A 22,653-nucleotide genomic window follows, 5' to 3' on the forward strand; every position below is an offset into this window, starting at 1 on the left:
TTTTCTCCATTGGTTCCCAGGGATAATTTGACTAGCTAGCTAGCTAGGCAGGAAGCACTCTAATCCATCCTTGGTGCTGTCTTCCTCTCACAGGTTGAGTCTCCTTCTCAGATGGATGTTGAATTGGTGAGCGGGTCTCCTGTGATGCTCTCACCCCAGCCTCGATGTGTGAGGTCTGGTTGTGAGAACCCTCCCGTTGTGAGTAAGGACTGGGACAATGAGTACTGCAGCAATGAGTGTGTGGTGAAGCACTGCAGGTGAGCTTACAGTTCCCCTTCTTACAATTCAGGTATTTGCTAAGTTAACTGTATTGGGAAACATGGTAACCTTGAGTATACAATCAGTGTCACCTTACCTTAGGTAGAGAAGGTTGCTATATATACAGTCTGATTGGAGAGTCTACTAGAAAAGTTCCCCTGCTTAAAAAAAGCTTACATTTGCCACATGGCCAAAGATGATGCAATCAGCAGTTCTCACTTTTCAGTTACCACATACCTCTATGTATGCTCTTTAAAAATGATGATCAATTAAGCTGTTAGTGATTGTAAATATTAGCTTTTCAGTCCTTAGTGCAAATCAGACCACTTAGGGAATCAGAATTTCAGGAAGAATGGGTAAGTGATAAGTAACACAATAATGTAGTAAGTGTGGGGGGAGTGTGGAGAAATTCTGAACATTTTGCCCTTTTCCCCAAATTTTCCTGGGAGTTACCTATATCCATTAAACAAGGCATTTGTATTTCTTTTTTTTTTCTTTTCTTTTTTTTTTTTAAAGATGACCGGTAAGGAGATCCTAACCCTTGACTTGGTGCTGTCAGCACCACTCTCTCACAAGTGAGCCACGGGCCAGCCCCAGGAATTTGTATTTCTATTTGTATCTCAAATCCTTTAAGGTAGATTTAGCATTGCCTCTAATTCTGACTTTTAGGCCCATTATTCTTAATACACTTAAGGTGATAGATACTAGCTTACCTTGGTGCTGTAGGAAATTATCTGGGAACCTATTTGTTTGAAACAAACAAACAAAAAAAGTTTCTAGGCTGTAATTCCAAGTTTGTATATATCTTTTTCTCTCTTAGGGACGTATTCTTGGCCTGGGTAGCCTCTAGAAATTCAAACACAGTGGTGTTTGTGAAATAGTCCTTCCTGTTCTCCAAGCCAGTGAAGATTTATCTGCTGGGAACATGTCCAAGAGCCTGTTTCTGAAACACAAGTTTGGCTTCTGGTAGTGCCTGATCTCAACCTATGATGGCCCTTCATGCTTCTCCCCTTTGATCTTCCTTCGCAGGCCAGGTTATGGAGCAGGGACATTGAGTTTGCTGTAATATGGAATTGCTTTTTACTTTCAACTAATTAGAAATACCAGTGATAATAGCAGAGGAAGGGTGAAGGAATTATGGACAAGCAAAACATAGGGATGGTAGGGGTGGTTGTGGGCGTTGTTTGAGGAAACTTGTTGGTACAATTGTCATAGGACTTACCTAAAATATTATTAAAATGATGGGGAGAGTACTCAGCTTTGAGCCTAGGAGAAAAAACACTGTGTGCATCCATTTTAAAAGGGATAAGAGATTGCATTAAAGGTCCCCTCTTGACAGGGAATTACTACTATCACATCAGTAGATTGCTTTGAGAACAAAGATTTTCAACACAGTAGGCTTGCTGGGCTGCAGGGAAAATGACATCACCCAGGAGTTTTTTTATTTATTTCTCATTACAAAGATCCTTCTTTACCTGAGTTATCACAATTTGAGGAGGCAGAACTCTACAACCTTAAATATGAGGTTCCACCAAAGTCTAAAGAATTGTGTTCACCTGTGTTTGATGAAATGTCTTTTAAAAGATAGACTAGAGGTGTTTTCACTTACATAATATATAGGTCAATTCTATGCATACCCTAGGCACTTATTTAACCTAAGATGACCCTAGGCACTTACTTAACCTAAGATGAACGTATTTAATTTTTCTTGGAAATAAGCTAAAGAAAATAGGCTAGCAAAGCCACATACTCGTAGTTGTAGCAGAATAAGAAATTTAGATCATGATAGCCCTAGTGAAACTCAAATTCTTACCTTGAGTAATGCTGTCCTAAAGAACCCTTAACCATGTTTACATAGTACTAATTAATAATCACTTTGATCTTATATGGTCCTGTTTTATAATGACCAACATTTTAACTCCATGCATTCATTTAGTTTGATCGCAGCAATCCATTGAGGTAGGTAATATTTATAAGAATTGTACTGGGAGATGAGTTGCACAAGATCACACACTGTAAGTGGCACAGCCAGAATTTGACTTCAAAATCCCAACCTCAATATAAACTTTTATTTAAATAAGGAAAAAGGCTATTGTACAAATATTACTCTTCAAGTGTAGCCTGCAGAGCCATGGCTACGGATGCTTAGCTCTGTAAAGATGTGCTTCTATAAATTCTTAGGTTTAGAGATGATACCATCTGGATACCTTTGCTTGAACCGTGCAACCACATCTGGGTCTAGTAGGTGGATCCCATCCAGCTGGTTTCCAAGTGTGATCCTGAAACAAGGGGAAAAGGAGGCAAACCAGAAATCCTGGAATTAAAGGGCTTAATATTGTTAAAAGATGCATACCTTTTATTAAGACTACCTATCATTTCATTAAATATTCATGCCGATTCTTTTAAAAAGACCTTAACATTAGAATAGTATGACAGTGTGGCTGGTTAGGAATTGGCACAGACTCTGGTGGTAAAACAGGCTAGATCTGTACTATCTAAGGGTTACTAACTGATGCTTAGTCAAGCCTGCTTAACAAAGTTGCTGCTGCCAGTAACTATTCTTTGGAGAGGTAAGATTCTAACAGAACATGTTTTAAGCTCTAGTAAAGGGATGAAAGATACTTAAATTATTGATAGATTAAACACATACTTAGTAACCAGATACAGTGCGTCCCACAGAATGGCTGAAGAAGAGCCTTAGGTTATAAGAGACCCTAGAGAGCAAAATGCTCTGGGTCCTAGAACCTGTTAGGTTTCAAGTAAATGTTGTAGAATCCCATAAAACAGTTTAAATTCAACTTTAAGTGGCTTGCTTATGAATCCTCTGAAGCCCATTTATAGACTGATGGAGTATGAGGTGAAGTTCTACTAACTTCTGTCCTTGACCATAAACAGTTTTGCTCTTGGGGATTACCCCATTCTTGGGTCACCTTACCAGTTGGGCTGTACATTGTGTGGTCGTCCAAATAACTCAATCTTGCGAGTGCCAGGGGATAATCTCTCGATCATACCATAGATTTCATCTGGTTTATGACTGGTGGAACGAACCTAGGAAATAAAGACTAGCTACTTTTTAAGTACCCAAGATTGTAGTTCTAGCCCTTCTATTAAGTTTATGGTCCCAATGAAAAAATTTGGGATGAGAATACACTTGACACAAACAACTGATACCAACGAAAAGCTCTGGATGCCTGGGGAAGCACATACCTCAGCTACGATCACATCACAATCCAGACCCTGGTTGAAGCCTTGGGGATTTCCTTTGACACCAACCTACTCATCACAGAAAACAGATAACCTTATGAAACCATGGCTTTTGAACTTTCTCAGTAAGAAATCCCACAGTTCCTCTTTATGCTCCACCTGTTGAATTGGGCCCCAATGCTGCTCACCAAGCAGTGTTCCTTCCCATGGTTCAACCAGTGACCTGTACGGCCTGTCCGAATGATGCGTTGCAATTGATTTGTCTTCACCCAAATAATTTCATCTACCCGTTCATAACTGTGGGGCATAAGAAAGAGAACTAGAGCTTTAATCAGGCTTTTACAGGCTAGGGGCAGTACCATCTACAGAGGCAAGGAATCACAGGGAATACTAGGGAACACGTATCTTACAATTATAGCTATAAGTAATTCCCTCAAAAGAAAGCAACAAAATAGTTGCTACTTACCCCCATAGGTTCAGACATTCTCTGCCCAACTCCATGGCCCTAGAAAGAAATAAGGGTAAAACTATTTGTATGCTCATATTTTTTTTCTCCCTTCAAAATATTTGATGTGTTATAAACATCAGAAACATTTTTTCATAAGATGTTCAGTGAATGTTTACATGCAAGATACCATTACGGCAACAGGGTGGATCTAAGGATGAAAAGATAAAACACAATGTCTATTCTCAATGACCTTACCTTTCTCAAGAACAAATGTAGAGTTAAATATAATTCAAGGTATCATTTGTGTTACAAACAGACATTAGGGCTCAGTAAGAAAAAAAGGCTAAATCAGTCATACATTTAATAGCAAGGCTAGGAAAACCCAGAATTTTATCTCCCACCTGTACTATATCTGCTCATATCTACATATCTTTAAACTGCATTACCTGCCTGTGACCCAGAGGAAGAGAAAGCCATCATCCTGCAGTACTGGTATGTTGAGCCTGCGCATCTCATCATCTGTCAGGGTCCCATAGGGCAGCTCCATGTGAATATCCCAGGGTGGGTCAGCCATCACAACTGCAAACTTGCCCAAGATACTGACGTCCAGGTAGCGGATATCACAACAGATCCACTGCATGAGGTGGTATTTGGTCATCTTCCCTTCCTTCACTGTCAGAATCATGGTCCCAGTCCCTTTTTTCCATTTGATTTTCCTACTCCCTTATAAGCATATCTATCCCACTCCATTCCCAACCAGCAAGACAGACTGTGGAACTGTACCCTGCTTTCCTACATGTACAGCTGCCCTACTCAGACATAAGTCCATAAGTTTAGATGAGTCTTCTCAGCAGACAGGTACCTGAGGTGGGAAGAGTCGATCTGCACTGGAGTCACCTCCAACACTCTGTGTAAGAGCAAGCTCCTGGCTTGGTGTGTGGTCTTTGCTGCCAGGAGCCTCAGAATCCATACAAGCATCAATTTCATAATGAACATATTTGCAGGTATCCATGTGGAAACATGTGTTAAGGAAAGAGCAGTCACCTAAAGACTCGTCAGTGTGTTTATTAATAATTCGTCTGGGGAAATAAAAAGGGAAAATCAAAATCAAGATGGTGCTCCAAAGGCAGATCCCACAGTACAAGTTCCAAATAGTTTCAAATTTTCCTGTCTTTTATTACCCTCCCCTAATTTTCTTCACTGTTAGAGTTTCCTCCAAGAGTTGTAAGAGAAGAAAGGCAGGTGACATGGAAATTCATAATTCATACAAAAGAATAATTGTAATTCCTCTCTGAGCAAAGACTCGGCATCCTTCTCTTAACACAGGAAGGAAAGCAATGCAAGGATGATTTGGCTGGTTGGAGCAGAATAAAATATTGACCTAAAAGCCCAGGTTCACTGTGGCTCAGAGACAGCAATACCTTGCTATTGTAAGAAGGGGCCATTTTTTTAAAATCTCACATCTATTTGGGAGTACGGCATATATTCCTTCCCACAATGCCACTTCTGAAAGTAAGCCTTCAGAGTCTGGAGAACTTAGACAAACCACAAACTAAATAACAGGACTAAAGACAGAACCCCAATAACTAGAAGGAATATGCTAAATAGGAATGATTGCTTCTGGGAGACCCATCCCAACTCGTTCCCTCCCAAGAGACCTGAAGTGCAGCTTGCGACAGGGTCGATCAGCATCACTGGCTTTCATGCACTCCTCCTTGGTTCCATAGTCACAGAATTCTTGCACTTGGGCCCGACCTCGCGAGCGAAACTTTTCAACAATGGATTGTTCCTTGGCTGTTGTAGTATTTAATAGCTCTAGGATCTCCTGACTGACCTGTGACAGAAGCAGCCTTAGACTTAACAGGGTCTGTAGATCGAATTAGCTCTTAAACCATTTCCACAAATTTTGACATTAATGTCTTGCCAGGGATAAATGAGCTAAATTAATATGGGAAAATTGGAGTCCTAGGATAAGAGATTTGTCAGGGGTTCAGTCCTTCCTCACAAATCTGCATCTGAGATGGAACTGAAACATTAAGAGGCCTGGTTCCTACTGCTAAGCATTATGCTAACCTTCCCTCCCCAGGAAGGCATTCCTTCCCATAAAATCCACATATTTATCTGGTACTGAGCCTAGGCATAGTGCTAAACACTTTAACTCAGAGTCTATTCAGCAATTCTATAAGGGAGGGTACTCCAGTTATCCTCACATTACAGATGAGAAGACTAAGGCTTAAGAGAAGTTAATTAACTTGTTCGAACTCACACAACTAGAAGTAGCAAATGGATGAGAACTCATGTCAATCCAATATTCTCAGAACCTCTATACAGGGGCTGGCCAGTTAGCACAGTTGGTTAGAGCACAGTGTTATAACACCAAGGTCAAGAGATCAGATCTGCTTACTGGCCAGCTGCCAAAAAAACCAAAAAAAACCCCTCAACTATACTGCCAGTTCACACTGTAATCATAAATTTCCAGAATTACTGGTCCATATGACCATCTTCCAGTATTCCTCTCCATTTGGCTCCCTATAGTTCTATCTTCAGATTCTTCTCTTGGTCTGAAAATTCTTCCAAACATATTCTCTAAAGACACGCATTATTGACATTTTGGGCCAGATAATTCTTTGTTGTGAAGGGTTGTCTTATTATGCATTGTAGGATGTTTAGCAGCATCCCTGGCCTCCACTCACTAGATGCCAGTAGCACTTCCCCATGTTATAACAAAAATGTCTCTGAACATTGCCAAATGTCCTGGGGGGAAGGGGTTGGATCACATCTCCAGTTGAGACTGCTCTAAACCCTCAATTCTAAGGGTTAAATCCCTCTCGAGCTATAATTCAGTGCATTTCCACATGACTCCTACCTTCTTGCTCTGTTGTTCCTTAGTGGATTGTTGGTTCAGAAGGCTCTCTATCTCCAGATCAACATCTGAGGCAGCATGTTTCCTTGATTTCTTGGCTGGCTCCTTGGCTGGTTCTGATGCTGAAGAGGCCAGACCAGAGGCTAAAGAGCTAGCAAAGGTAGCTACTGTAGTCAAGTCCTGTTCTGCCCGCCGCTTCTGCCCTGTGATAGACCCTGCTACTTCCCCAGGGCCCTTCTTTTCTGCCACAGCACCCATCATGGCAGACAGCTTAGAATGGTCAGCATAGGTCACAAGAGTAGGATGTGCATCATCTTGTAGGAGACCTCGCTTTACCTCAATCAACTCCTGAGCTGCAAACTTCTGTAGGAGGCTTTCCACCCCATCTTGAGTGGCAGGAGCATCTGGCTAGAGAAGAGGAAGAGAGGGCAATAAGACACTGACCATGAACTAAACATAATGGTAGATCCTAACTCTATCAGGTCATTACCGTGGAAATGGCAAGACGAATGGACACAGCATCAGTGGGCAATGTTAAGGCCAGATCAGAGAGGTGGTGTAGCAACTTCTTCTCTAACTCAGGGTCTGTAGCTAATTCAGGAACTGCTGAAGTTGTGCTGGGCTTAGAGCCACCAGAGATGGGTGCAGTAGGCACTGGGCTGTCACTACGGAAGGATGGAGACAGTGTTGCTTCTGGATTCCGTAGATCTGAGTGAAAAGTGAAAATGAAAAAGGGCAACCATTGTTAGTGTACATAGATGGTCCCCAACTTAACGTTCAACTTTATGATGGTGGGAAAGTGATAAGCATTCAGCAGAAACCGTCCTTTGACCAAGTACTTCTGTTTTTCTTTTTTTGGTGGCTGGATGGTATGGGGATCCAACCCCTTGACCTTGATGTTATAACACTGCGATATAAACAAGTGAGCTAACCACTCAGGCCAGCCCAAAACCATCCTTTGAGTACCCATACAACCACTGTTTTCACTTCAGAACAGTATTTATTAAATTACATGAGATATTCAACTCTATTATATAAAATAGACTTTTAGATGATTTTGCCCAACTAATATAAGCTAATGTAAGTACTCTGAGCACATTTAATATAGGCTAGGCTAAACTATGATGTTTAGTATGTTAGGTATATTAAATTCATTTTTTACTTACTATGTTTTCAACTTAATGATGATGGGTTTACCAGGATGTAACCTTATGTAAATCGAGGAACATCTATACATTCCTCAGGAGTCAAATTCTCTAGCATTCCCAGCACACCGCTTTCATTTCATGCAGGAAATTCTCTGAACAACTTTAGCACTAGACTACCTTTCCTCAATTATACTTAAGCATTCACTGCTTTTCCAAGATAATCCTGAATTTTCTGGGAACTGCCTACCCTTTCTCTATTGGGGGAGAGGTGTTTCCCTAATTCCTCATCATTGCTCTGCTTCAAAGAAGTAAATTATCAACGTGCTGGATTTGAACGTCCCTACCACTTCCCTTCTCTCACTCTGAATGACATAATCAACCTACTTTTTTTTTTTTTTTTTTTAAAGATGACCAGTAAGGGGATCTTAACCCTTGACTTGGTGTTGTCAGCACCCCGTTCTCCCAACTGAGCTAACCGGCCATCCCTATATAGGGATCCGAACCCTTGGTCTTGGTGTTATCAGCACCACACTCCCAAGTGAGCCACGGGCCGGCCCATCAACCTACATTTTAATAAAAGCCAGAAATATATATATATATATATATATATATATATATATATATATATTTTTAAAAGATGACTGGTAAGGGGATCTTAACCCTTGGCTTGGTGTTTTCAGCACCACTTGCTCAGCCAGTGAGCAACCAGCCATCCCTATATAGGATCCGAACTCATGGCCTTGGTTTTATCAGTGAGCCACGGGCCGGCCCAAAGCCAGAAATATTTTCAACAACTAAACTGGAATCAGATTATCTTTTTTAGACATAGAGTTTAAATTTTAATGAATCAAGGCCACTGGCCACCAGAGAGTATACAAAATGAGAATGTTGGGGAAAGAACAATGTCACCTTTAACACTCGAATATGAAAATCTTATAATACTTTGCTGAAGCCCTGGTCAGCAAATGATGTTTCCTGATTGTATTTTTATCACCTATTCTACTGCTTCACAAGCTGGATAGCCATCATAACCTCAACAAGATTTAAGAAACTCAAATTAGGACAAAATGTTACCTTTGAGAAAGCCTAAAATCTGTGGTTATTTAGTTAAAATACAAATGAAATATTAATCACCCAGGAATTCTATTAAACAAAATATTATAACCTATGTCAGCCACTAGTTTACATTTAGGAATATTTTGGTTACTTAGAAATTTCCACTCTAATGAACTGAATTTAGAAAAATTTGACTCAGAGGTTCCACAAAAAATGGAGCTGAATACACTAAACACCTTGCTAGAATAGTTACATTTTATGAAAATAAGTTATACACTACCTGGAAAACAGACTCCACTATTCTATACTAGCTGCAAATGTTAAATAATTGATAGAACTTTCTTCACCTTGCTTACTTATGATTCCTTTATGTTCTGCTGAATCTTTAGAGAATCTGGAACTTTTGCCAGCTGAGCTGATGTAAGTTCCTTGTTTTGTTAAAGAGCTGCTGTACACACGGAAGGGTCATGGGAGCATTTTAAAGGCCTGGATGAGAAAGAGTTTGAGAGTAACTGACCTAAGCTAAAAATATGTTAAAAAAAAAAAAAAAAAAGTAAGAGACAATTATTATTTAGCTTACTTGGAAGATTGTAAACAAAATACCTGCACTGAACAGGACCAACTGGTGACTACTGAAGATCCTACAAGTCCAATAAATTTGAGCTAAAATACCCTTGTGGTATAAGAATAGTAAAATATTTACACTAGGATCAAACTGTGAGCTTTCCTTTATCAGTCAAGTTTTAAGTTTTTTTGAAGTAACCGAAAATTTCATTAAACAACCTGAGCACAATCAATAATAAATCTCATTAAGGCAGAAAAACAATACATTTTAAAATTAGAATTTCAGACATTACATCCACAAATTTAAGTGTTACGTATTATTTACTGCCCTTTTTAACTCAAAGTACGTCAAAGGGAGTAATAGATCACTATAGAACTGATTTAAATAACAGAAACAGGCTCAAGGAAAATGTATAGGTTTTAAATCAATCCTTTACTTCATTATAGATTTTGAAATTTTTAGTGTTTTAGGTAAGCCACAAATTATCCATTTCCCCCCCTTAATTTATGTTCAAATTTTGTGCCAGCCATCTTGTAATATAATGCTGTTTGCTATTAGCATGAATTTTATTTTGTTAAAACTTGTTTGTGTTAATAAAGATTTAAGCCCTCTACAGACAATCCCTATTACATCTTGATTTTGCATATTTTGCTTGTTTCTTGCCCATATGACTTAATTGAAAATATTTTAAGAATGTTATCAATGATCAAAAAAATGTCAAATTACTGAGCATTTTCCATGATTTCAAATTTCCAATCAGTGCTTCAGAAACATTCTTTTTAATGCAATCTAACCCAAATTGTGTGTGGGAACATACCTATTCACTGCCATATTACTTTTCATTACTGCTAAAAATATGGTTCTTGGGACAATATTATTTTGTTTAAATATGCAGTTATATCACATTATACCTTTTTCTTTTCTTTTTTTCCTTTGGCAGCTGGCTGGTACAGAGATTGAACCCTGGACCTTGTTGTTATTAGCACTGCACTCTAACCAACTGAGGTGACTAGCCAGCTCTCACATTATTTCTTTAACAAACATTTTCTCTATTATTATTTATTTTATTTATTTTTTTATTTTTTATTTTTTTTGTTTTTTTGTCTTTTTCGTGACCGGCACTCAGCCAGTGAGTGCACCGGCCATTCCTATATAGGATCCGAACCCACGGCGGGAACGTCGCCGCGCTCCCAGTGCTGCACTCTCCCGAGTGCGCCACGGGCTCGGCCCTATTATTATTATTGATTTTAAATGAAGCCCAGAATCTACCAAGTCAAAGAAAAAAGCAATGTAACATTGTTACATCTGCTATTACCATATTTAAAATAACAATATATAAATCTGATTAGATGTTCTCTCATTTTCTTTCTTACTAACAAGTTTACCCAAGTTTTCATGCAAATGTTATTTGCTGTATCTAAAATAGACTACATATTTTTTCATCTAGATTTTAAACACCCTGATCAAACATGATTTCAAATGAGTATTGATTTTGCTCCCATTTTAGTGTGCTTTTGTAATCAATCTACTGATATTCTTGGTCATATAATCAATATATTATATTCCTCATTTATATACATATTATATATATTATATTCTTGACAATGTAATCTTAAACATTTCTTCTTCTAAGTTTTCACTTTCTCCAGTTAATAACTGGATTTAGATGTTCTTTGAGTAATGTACCATTTTTCTTAAAGTAAGTGAGAAGTCTATAAAAAGAACCACTTTAACAAATGATTCAATCACTACAACTGGACTCTGACCATTTTTTCTCTTTGTCATTCAATACTTTCAAAAAATAATCTGGTGATGTGATTCTGGTTATGAATCCTTCCTTGTGTTAGTGACACTTCCTGGGAGATTTTTTTTTTTTTTTTTTGCCCCAAGACATTCAGGATACTGGAGCTGAAAATATCTCTTTTAAAGTTATTGGAAAGAGGGGGCTCATGTTTAGTGTTTCGGATAAAATTTAACAGCTGGTTAATGCAACTGTTATTCATGAATGGGCTTTAGCCACTGTGAATTCTCTGAATTCACATGCAAATTTTTGTATGTACATAGAGATTTGGAGAAAAGACTCCAATGTGCTTTATCTTTCTTAAAATGGGTTACTGTCCAGAAAATGATTAAGAACCCCTGGGTTCCAACTCTTTCAGAATTTATTCATTTATTAGTTCAGTACATTAACTGAGTGCCTCCACTATGCTGATAACTATGCTGACACTGCTTCTAATCTAGTGAAAAATTACATGTGTTGTGTTCAGCAAAGTAATACATAATACCTGAGTTTATTCTTTGGTAAGAGCTCTACTGAAGGTAAACAAAATAATAATTAGGTCAGTCCACTAATTTGCTAACCCTAAAATATGTCAACATTGATATGTACATCTTCAATCTCATGGAATATATCAGAGCAGTTCACATACTTACTATGTGCTTAGCCTGGCCAAGTCTATTTTGTTTTAATTAAAATGAAATAAAAATGTATTGAAAGTAAAATTACTCATTTCAAAAGGTTGTCCTTTACCATAAGGAGGTATCCCTTCACACCTATTAGAATGGCTGTTGTCAAAAAACAAAACAAAACAGAAAACAGCCTAGCCAGTTAGCACAGTTGGTTAGAACACAGTGCTGATAACACCAAGGTCATGGGTTCAGATCCCCATCCCCATACTGTCCAGCCGCCAAAAACAAAAACAAAAAAACCCCATAAAATAACAAGTGGATCTGGAAAAACTGGAACCCTGTGCACTATTGGTCATAATGTAAAATGGTACAGCTGCTATGGAAAATAGTATGGTGATTCTTCAAAACATTAAAAATAGAATTGCCATATGATTCAGCAATTCCACCCCGTGGTATACACCCAAAAGGATTAAAGCAGGGACAATGTGAATATACTTAACACTACTGAACAGTATACTTAATTAAGCTGGTAAATTTTACGTTATGTGTATTTTACCACAATTAAACAAACAAAAAAAGTTGTATTTTAAAAATGCCAAGCCTACAAAGTTCTCCCAATGATTGTTTGCCCATAGTAATTTGCATTCATTAATGACATGAATACAGTTTAGTTCATTTTATATTCTTCTCTTTTACCATTGAGGTCAGTAATAAACAATTAAGCTATCAGATTTCAGTAATGCTATAAAAACCAAGATGTGGTAGGAAAATTTTTATTTCCTATGAGAAAAAAACTGAATAATCTGAACTGTTACCAAGCCTTTGGTTATATCTTACATGATGTGATTAATAAAGTAACAGAGTGTGTTTCACAATGTTTTCCTAAGAATCCTAACACTCAACAAAATTTATTTTTTGAAATAATCAAAATAACACAGAAAGAAGTGATAGGCTGGTTTAATTTGTGTCTCATCTCTACAGTACCAAATGATAAGTGAGACAAAGCTCTGGGTCAGAAAACAATACTGAGTATCCCTTATCCAAAATGCTTGGGACCAGAAGTGTTTTGGATTTCAGATTTTAGAATATTTGCAGAATACATATTAGGGATACCGGTTAGCCATCCCTAACCAGAAAATCCAAAATCTGAAATGCTCCAATGAGCGTTTCCTTTGAGCGTCATGTCAGTGCTCAAAAGTTTCAGATTTTGAAGCATTTCGGATTTCCGGGTTAGGGATATTCAACCTGTATATGTTTAATCACAATCTCAAAAATACTTTTATAGGAGTCTCTACTGTACCATTATTAGGTGGATGTACTAGGAGTCTTAACTATATTATTAGCTAGATGTACAAGTCAAGAGATATTTACATCAGAAAAAGAATTTTTTTATTATTATAAAAATTTTTTTTATATTCCAAGGACAATACAGTCTTGTCAAAATGACTAAACATGTTCAGGAAAGACCTGGATGAAAGTATTGAGGCTCTAGTAGTTAGGTTTCCATACATAATAAAATTTGGTTAATACCAAAGTGTGGCTGATACCATGAAAAAATGAAATGGAACTTAAAATGACTAAGAGGAATTAGAATCATCCATCTAACGAGTATGAATCTAGAAATGGAAAAATATAAAGAAATATATATATAGTGAAGAACAATTACAACCAAAAAAAAAAAAAAAAAAACCCAACACAACCACAGATAGAGAGAGGATGGCTTGTCACAAAAATGAAAGACAAAGCTGAACACTGTGATACTGTGGTTTTTTAAAAAATTAATTTTATAGATCACTTTGTTGAAACAAAAAATTACTTGAATCCTCTAATCCCCTTTTCCAATTATCATTGCTGAAAAGAAAAAAAATAAGAATTCCATACTAAAATTAAATAAATATCCACAGAAGAAATGAACTTCCCCAAGGCTGTCACATTCTTCAATGCTGCAAAAGAGGCTCAAGGGACTAAAACAGAATGATGAGCTCTCTACGTGGAAAATATGAGGAGGTGACAGAACAAGGCTACTTTACCTCTTACTGAAATGTATACATTTAAAACTTGGGCTGAACCTTTAGCTCAGAGCATGGTTTAGGTTGTAGCATGGCCTTGTAACATCAAGGTCAAGAGTTTGATTCACTGTGCTGACCAGCTGGCAAATAAAATGTAGTAACTGCTGAGTTTCTAGTTATAAAAGAATGGAACTATTTTCTATTGATGGAGCAACTTACCCAGATAGCCCACATCCCACTATTGCATACCAACTGAAAGATCCGTGCAATCAAGATCCTCCACAGAACAGATGTTTTTCTGACTTGTATATTACCCAAATACAATCTGTTTCACTACAATGTATTTCTTCAGTGCGATTTAGCTCATATGCAATTGGTAAATAAGAAAATGTCAGAACATGGAAAATTTGTTGGTTTATACATGATTTTTCTCATCATGTTAATGTTTTGAAGTGGTTTTCTCAAAGAGAAACTGGCAATATGAGTGCCTTCAGAAAAAAAAAAGGTGGGAATCCTACAGAAATGCCTTAAAAAAAGAAAAAGTGAAGCTGCAAGTACAGAAGAAAATATAAAGACATTTCCCTTGGTTAAACAAACAAACAAGCCTGACTGATGGGAGCAGGAAGTAGGAGCCCCAGGGTACAGGCTGCAAGAATGGAATGATTTTCATTGTAAGGAGAAACACCATTGGAGATTTAACTAAGCTAGTATTTTTAGTATAATTGTTATTGTAAGGGTTCTTGTAACGAAGTTACATATGTTTTCAGTAGGCTTCTTCTAAACCTATTTCTTCTGTAAGACCTGATGTTTTTAATGCACACTTTTGTGAAAGCAAGGTTTTTTCATGAACAGACATATAAAATAGCAGAAATGCCTCTAATCAAATCCTTCATGAATGCTTTTTTTAAAAAGTTGATGAGATACTTAAGTCCAGTAACTGGCGTCTATGATAAATTACTTAAGAAGCTATTGAGTCATTTGCCTAAGATAGACATGCATAAAAAATTCTGAAACAGTAGAAACCAAAGAATAGGGGGAAAAGAGTGAGAAAAACAAAAAACAGAGACAAGTCAAAGGAACTGGTTTATACTGCAAGAAAAAAAATTCTTCCTCTTGGATAACTAAGTAACTACTCCAAGACTTGACTTCTAATTAGTCCCTTATCATAGACTTGTACTTCATCTACCACCCTGACCTTTACCTTCTCTTGAATTATCCAAGTCCTATACAGCCATCAAGGAGAAATTCAAGTGCCAACTCCACTATGATGCTTCAATGACTACACCAGCTCTTGTTATTTCTTTCTTCACTGTACTGATTGTGGATTCATTCATTTAACATGTTACATATATCGTATCTCATTTTTAACTTTTTATAAGTGTCTATCCTTGAATCTCAACTAGGTTTTAAACTCCTTTATGGCAGGACAACGTCTTACTCCATAATTAATAAAAATGTACTGTAGATACTCAATAAATGTTTATTAATTATGGCGTGAGAATCATAGTTCCAGGGATCAGAATATGAGCAAATGAACCTAATATGATCAAGACAAGATTTAGACATAGAGTCGAGTACACAAGGGTGGCATGCACTCCCTATCCTTGCAGACCTTTGCAACTGATTTGCCTTAAATACTTAAGGGTTTGTGCTGGTGGTGGGGGTGGGGAGCGCAGGATTTGACAATCTTAAAGTTCCATCAAGTTTTGACTGTAACACAGAGGGCAGCCGGAGGGGATAAAATGTTTTAAAACCAAAATCAAATGTTTTCAAATTCTTGCTAGATATGTAAATGGCTAAGGCAATGCCACTTCCCCTACTCATTAACAACACCATGTGCCAACTCCGAGCGGGCCACTAAACTGGGCACTGTAGATAAAAGGTTCGGTCCTTGCTCATTGTGGCCAGAGTCGCAAAGAAATGACCACTACAAAGCAGCCTCTACAACCGAGGGAAAAAAAAAAAAAGCGCCATAGCAACAACAAAAAGGGGTCTTGCCGCTTCGCGGGATAGGGGGCTGAGAGGCCTCGCAAAGGCGACGTTCTCGCAGTCTGAAGAGAAGTGGGCCAGGCGGACAAGGGTGGGGCTCCGGCGTCCGTCAGGTAAAAGTGAGCTGCAGGAACAGAGGCCCGGGGTGGGAAGGAACCGCGAGCTACTCGAAGGAGGGCGAAGGTCTGCGCTGCTGAGAGGGAGGCCGGGGTGCCAACGTATGAGACGTTAATGAAATGGCTGCTTGGGAAAGGACGCTGACTTGGGAGCTGTCTTTTTCTCCAAGAATCCCTCACTCCCCCCCTCCCCGGCTGAGCCTCAGCCCGACAGCGCCGCGCCTCACCCAAGTGCCCAGAGTCCTGCTTCCGCCTCCGCTGCAGCCTCTCCCGCAGCGAGTCCAGCTGCTTTTTGTGGGCCTGGATAGAACTCCACGTGTCCGACATCCTAGTTTCCCAGACCGGACGCGTCTCGAATCAGGCGCGGCCGACTAGCACCTCCCAGCCCTCGCTCCAGGATATATGCAGTTTTCACGCGGACACCCGAGGGCTAACCGGAACAAGCTCCCTAGAAAGGAGCAAGATTGAAAAGTCACTTCCTGTTTCGCGCTCGCTAGGAAGCTGTAAGGCGAGCCACGTTAGGTGTGGGCAGAAGGGCGGATATGTTCCTTATGGCAGCCCTCTCGTGTTTCTGAGCATAGTGAGGCTGTTGTTGCCATGTTGGTGCCTGGCAGAGCGGCCATGTTGCTTATAGACGCGCATGCGGCCATGTTGGAGATCAGGAGATGGGTCCTGAGAGTTGACTGCTGTTAAGGAAGTATTCATGGAGCAGCATATGCAGTACCGATTTTTAAAATGAAGAATCACTAGATCCTTTTGAACGTTTGGTGTTAAAATACTTTTTCCACTGAAAGCGTTGTAGGTTTATGTTTCCATGCATTAGTTTACAAAAAAACAAAAAGCAACAAAACAAACCCTATTACAGTGGACCCAATTTGGGTTGGGGGGAATGAGCAGGCGAGACATGTTTCTTTGTGTGTAGTGGGAGAGTTGTGAGGAAGTCTGATGGAGGAGAGATATTATAAGGGGTCTACAAATACATATTCTCACTTCTTACACCAAATCTACAAGTATCACATGTAATCAATTAAAATAGTGTTTTCATAAGGGGGCATAAAAGAAGACTTCCGAGGTTCTGGCTGCATTTTTTCTTATTATGGAAGTAATTTGCATGACTGTGGTATGTTTGTGAAAATTAACTGAGCTGAACATTTTAGTATGTGCACTTCTCTGTATGTGTAGTAAACTTATAAAGTTGGGGGGGGTTGTTTTTGTTTTTTGTTTTTTAATGGAGTCCTCTGAATGGAAACATTTGGGATCTATCAAATGTCTGCATGATGCCAAACACTGTCAGAAAGAATAGTTTGATAGGCGTGGCTCCTATTTTCAAAGAGCTTTTGGTCTGGCAAAGGAGCTAGGACTCAGCTTATTAATACTGAACCATCTTTACAGTATAAGGCAGCATGAGCATAGGCTTAAAACAGTAAACGTGATTGCAAAGAAGAGGACTCCAAGCCCAGATGACCCAGGAAGGCATTGGAAAGAAGCTGGCATCAAGGTTCTAGCTTAAAGTGAAATCTAAGATGTCAGTAGCTGAAGCTATAGCAGGGAATTCCAGGCCAAGGACATGATAAAAGCAAAGGTCTAGTCTAGAATTAGGAAAGCATATTGTGTATTCTGCCAATCCAGATTAGTTCACTAGAACACAAAGATTTATATTTGGAAATATTGGGAGAAAATTTAGTTTTCCAGATCTGATACCATTTTGCAGGAAGTACACGTTACCTCAGTAAAGAGTTTGCAATTTATTCAGAATATAAGAGAGGCCATTTAGGGTTTGTGAATACGAATGTTTTAAGATTAATCTGGTATTCTAGACTGACTGAGGTGAGGAGGAAGGAGAGTTTGGAGACAGGGAAGATGGTTAGTCTATTGTAACTGATGATAAGAACTTTAGATACAAGCTGGTTATGGATAGTGATGGAAAGGAAGGGTGAATACAAAAGCGAGCTATGTTTGTATTGGAATGTGACAGTTTCATTATTCAGCAAGTATTTATTGAGTGATTACTATGTGCTGGTTACTGTAGAGATTCAGTAGCGATCAAAATACAGATGTTCCTCAACTTTCCATGGGGTTACATCCCAATAAACCCATCATAAGTCAAAAATGCTGTTAGGTCAAAAAGGCATCGTAAGTTAAAATTATCATAAATCATTAAGTCCCTTGATGTACAATGGGGTTAGAGTTCTACTGAATGCATATGGCTTTCCCACCATCATTATGCTGAAAAATTGTACCATTGTAAATTGGGGAGTGTCTGTATTCATTTGCATCTCATTTTGTTTTTTAAAGATGACCGGTAAGGGGATCTTAACCCTTGACTTGGTGTTGTCCGCACTACACTCTCCCAAGAGAGCTAACCAGCCATCCCTATGTAGGGATCCGAACCCGTGGCCTTGGTGTTATCAGCACTGCCTTCTCCCAAGTGAGCCACATGCTGGCCCCTGCATATCATTTTTTGAACCTAGTAGGGAATTTACACTATCCATCAAGATGTATAATTTTGTGTATGAGCACTGAAATAGAGGACACAGAAGTGAATATGGGCTCATATGATTATCTCTGGACATTTAATCATCAGAATTACACAACCGAAAGCAAAATATTATCTTCCTCAGCAAAAATACTCTTGGGAGAATGGGCTGATGTGAGGTCATGGAAGATTACTCAAGACTACTACTCCTAAGGGTTTTTGCTTCCTTTAATAGCATGGATCTAATGATTGCTGCCAGGAAAGTTGACAAAGCACTCTGCTTTTGGTTTCATTTAGGTTGTATACTGTGTGATCCTATATTTAGACATGTATTGTTACTGAAATGAGATAACCCCATTATTGCTGTATTATAGCACCATTAGAGTTAATTGTTCACGAATCTGGATTCTTCACTTTATAAGATCACTGTTCTCCCAAGGTCCTTAACACTTAGAAATGAAATATATAGAAATTATATGCCAGTAAGATTAAATAATCGTGGTAGAGAAAGTACTGAATGTAGCTTCACAGAAGATGAAGGAAGTTGATTCATCTTAAAGACAGGATTTCAAAGGTCAGCCCCTAAACATGACAAGCATTTTTGTCTAGGAATGGAAGGATTTTCTAGAGGAAGAGATTCTGTTTCTGATAGAACTTGGGCTACCTAAAGTCTGAATTGCCACCCCTCACCCCTCAATACTAACAAAGAAGTACTCCTAGAAAGTCAGCCAAATCAAGGGCAGCTGCCAGGAGTCCTTGCTTTCACATTCACTTTGGGTAAATTATTACAGTTGTAAATTGGGCAAATTTTAGAAGCACAAGGCCTCTTAGCATGATCTGCTTATAGAGGGATTCTTTCCAGGCTCATGTCCAGTTTGCTGCTCAAAAGAAAGCCACTGCCTTGTTGTTGCTTGCCCACTTTTAGCCAGTGTGCATACAACACTGAAAAGTGCAGAGAGGAGGGAAACATTCAGACCTCTTCTGATCAAATAAGACTGTAAGCCTATCAGATGAGTGCTGCATGCATTATACTTCTTAACTTTTCCTCATATCTGCTGTTGTAGATGGTTTCCAGAGTTGGCCACAATGCCACCCATCCCACATGCCCTCATGCAGTGTGACTTTGCCACTCTTTTCATCAAGAAATACAGCTTATTTCCCCTCTTCTTGAATCTGACCTGGCATTCTGGACTAGCTATGGCCAACGGAATGTAGCAGATGTGATATTCCCTTAGTTCCAGAGCCTAGGCCTGAAGGGGCATTGCAGCTTCTGTTTTGTCCTCTTGGCATCCTGGGCTTTCATGGGAATCCAGTTACCCTGATAGATAGACCACTCGAAAAGAGAAAGACAGACTCTGAAGGATGAAAGACCATAAGGAGAGAGAGGGCAGAAGTAAGTGAGGCCATCTTGAACCCTCCAGCCTAAATTGAAGCTACCTGAATACTCATGACATGGAACACAGACAAGCCATCCTAGCTGGGCCTGCCCAGACAATTCATAGAATCATAAGCAAATACATAATTATTGTTTAAGACACTAAGTTTTGGACAGATTTGTTACACAACAATGAATTACAGAAACACCAACAGTACTGACCAAATACTGCACTTCTTACTTAGTTCTTTGGCTGAAATTTTTTTTCTTAAGTCTTGCTCATAGTTAATTTTTAATTTTATGACTAAAAGTAAAATATCTACTAGGGTTAGTCAGCCTAGTGTTATTATTACATTAAAGGTTAGAAAAGACAAGGCAAGCTGGCTGGTAAGCTTAGTTGGTTAGAGTGCAGTGCTGATGACACCAAGGTCCAGGTGATCCCAGTACTGGCCAGGTGCCAAAAAAAGAAGAAAGAAAAACAAGACAAGGAAATGTAAAGAAAATAAATTCAAAGTTTGGTCTGAGAATAAGTCTAGTGAAATCTGTTTTGGGGATCAGGAGACAGACATTTGTTAGTCGAGAAGAAGTTCCAGGGATGGTAACCAGAGTCCTAGGTGCAGGAATTTGAGGGACAAAAATGTGCCAGTACAATCTGGTCCCTTTTCAGGGGTGACACAGGTGGAATTCTCTGAGAAGCAGATGCTGAGACAGAGCTAGGCGTCCAAGAATTTCATTGGGGAATAACATCTGTAAAAGGAAAGTGGGGAGAAAGCAGAATTGGGCAGAGAGAGCCATCAGACTGCGATGTAGACCTTAGGAGGTCTCTACCAACCCAATGGGGAGTTCCCGAGCAAAGATTGCTCATTAGAGTCCTGTGTTGCATGGGAATGGCTAAGCCCTCTACCTTGTACCTTGCTTGGTTTTTGGCCAAGGGCTTGAGAAGACCAGGACAGCTGGAGGTTGTCAGCTGACCGGGCTCCTCACAGCTAGGAAGCCAGTTCCTTCTTGAAGGGGTAACTTGAAATCAGCACATTTCTGTGTCTGCCACAGTGGGCTTGGTGGATCTTACATAGGTTCTTAAATGGAAACTACCTTGGTCCCTAGGATGTTGTATGGTTCCAGTGAATTAATTTGAGAGTGGTTATTATGAAGGCTGAATTCAAGAGAATTGTACACCCCTCCCCCTTCTTCATGTTTGGATTATGAGTTATCTCCCTCTCTGGGATCCCACAGGACATTGTTCGTATCTGTCACAGTACTTATTACCACCATATAAAAGTGCCTGTTTACATTTTCTCCCCTCCTAGTCTGAGCTCCTCTAAAGGCAGAAGTGTGTCTCATTTGCCTTTGTACCTAACCAACACTTGGTATCTGAAAAAAGTAAATAAGCGAAGAAGCTGGCTGTGGGAGGAGGGGGTAATGTTTAATGCCCTCCAAATTGGGAGGATACTTTGAGACTGAAGAAGGAAGCAGGCAGGTCCATTCAGTAATCAGAGATATTTACTAGTCAAGGTGACTTATACACTGGACAGCTGGACACAGTGAAGAGTGATATCAGATGAGAGCTCTCTCTCTGCAGGTTAGACAATGTTTACACAGCAAAAGCCCCTATTACTAAAAATAACTTAAAGGAAACATCTTCAGAAAAATAAGTTAAGGGGCTGACCAGTTAGCTCACTTGGTTAGAGCACGGTTGTAACACCAAGGTCAAGGCTTCACATCCCCATACCAGCCAACCGCCAAAAAAAAGAAAGAAAAAGAAGTTGATAACATCATTCACCAGGTGTCTTTTGATTCAAGAAGTAGGGGTTTTGTGATGTTAGTGCTCACACCACTGACAGCACCTGCTGTAATAAATCATTCACTCCCTGAAACCTACGTTCCTTTTACAGTTTGCCCTAAGGTTTGGGTATAAACAGTCAGTGAAACAAAAGATTGAGGTTAAACACAAGTCAACATGGCGGGCAGGGAAAAAATGGCATTGGTTTTTTTGCCCTCTAACAGTCTCTTGCTTTTTATAATACCGATAACTTTTATTCATCCAATTTAAACTAGATCCTGTTTTTTTCATATAAAGTGCGTGTTTTGCAAGCTACATGTATTTACATATTTATTCCAACAGGTGAGAGTTAATATACCTTCCAAAAAGATGATCTAGTGTAAAGTGATTGAGAGTGACAAATGGTGGGGCTGAGGGTGCGGATAGGGTCGGCTGCAAGAAGAAGAAATTAAAGGCTCTAACAAGAGAAGCAATACATTAGGGGTGAAGAGAGAAAATAAAAAGAACTAAAAGCTGTTAAAGAAGAGAGATCAATGAAAAAGAAAAAGTAGGACAGAAGGAAAAAGAATGAAAATGAGACAGAGGAGAAAATAAAGTACAGCTGTGAAAGAGGAAGGTGGGGAGTCAGGCTTAGTGTTGACCTGCCCAAGGAAGTATCCATCAATAAGGGCTTCACTGACAGCTGTTACCCTAATGGGAACTGGCACCTAAAGAGAGAGCAAGTCTGGTTTAATTAGTTAAATGGTATTATCTATGTCCAGTGGGGGTGGGGGAGGTTGAGGATGGAAGGACTGATGATCCACCTCCTTCCATAGGCTGAAAGGAAAAACAGATTTACAAAGTTTTGCCAGGAATTTAAGAGAAAATAGCTGTTTCTCCCCTAGTTGCCTTCCCAAGATTCCCATTTGTTGGTATTCATCAGTTACATTTTAACAGGGACCTGTACTGCTCTAGTGG

General features: G+C 39.1%; 2 protein-coding genes across 2 annotated transcripts in view; one reads left to right on the forward strand and one right to left on the reverse strand.

Annotated features, from left to right (window-relative positions):
• TOX4 (TOX high mobility group box family member 4) overlaps positions 1-3,343 on the forward strand; it is a 15,922-nt gene extending 12,579 nt beyond the window's left edge. Inside the window, exons 8-9 of the mRNA XM_063088447.1 lie at positions 94-257; positions 1,079-3,343. Of these exons, the coding sequence (XP_062944517.1) occupies positions 94-257; positions 1,079-1,139 (225 nt within the window). The 3' untranslated portion in view covers positions 1,140-3,343. The remainder of the gene's footprint in view (positions 1-93; positions 258-1,078) is intronic.
• On the reverse strand, positions 2,293-16,508 carry METTL3 (methyltransferase 3, N6-adenosine-methyltransferase complex catalytic subunit). Its single transcript, XM_063088448.1, has 11 exons — positions 16,293-16,508; positions 7,264-7,481; positions 6,777-7,181; positions 5,569-5,744; positions 4,773-4,989; positions 4,357-4,544; positions 3,929-3,967; positions 3,651-3,759; positions 3,466-3,531; positions 3,194-3,306; positions 2,293-2,537 (listed from the first exon to the last, which is right to left on the reverse strand). The coding sequence occupies exons 1-11, from the start codon at positions 16,390-16,392 to the stop codon at positions 2,426-2,428; spliced, it is 1,743 nt and encodes a 580-aa protein (XP_062944518.1). The 5' UTR covers positions 16,393-16,508; the 3' UTR covers positions 2,293-2,425.
• Between the last annotated feature and the right edge of the window lie 6,145 nt (positions 16,509-22,653).

The sequence above is a fragment of the Cynocephalus volans genome, chromosome 3 (assembly GCF_027409185.1).
Source record: "Cynocephalus volans isolate mCynVol1 chromosome 3, mCynVol1.pri, whole genome shotgun sequence".
In the NCBI taxonomy this organism is placed as follows: domain Eukaryota; kingdom Metazoa; phylum Chordata; class Mammalia; order Dermoptera; family Cynocephalidae; genus Cynocephalus; species Cynocephalus volans.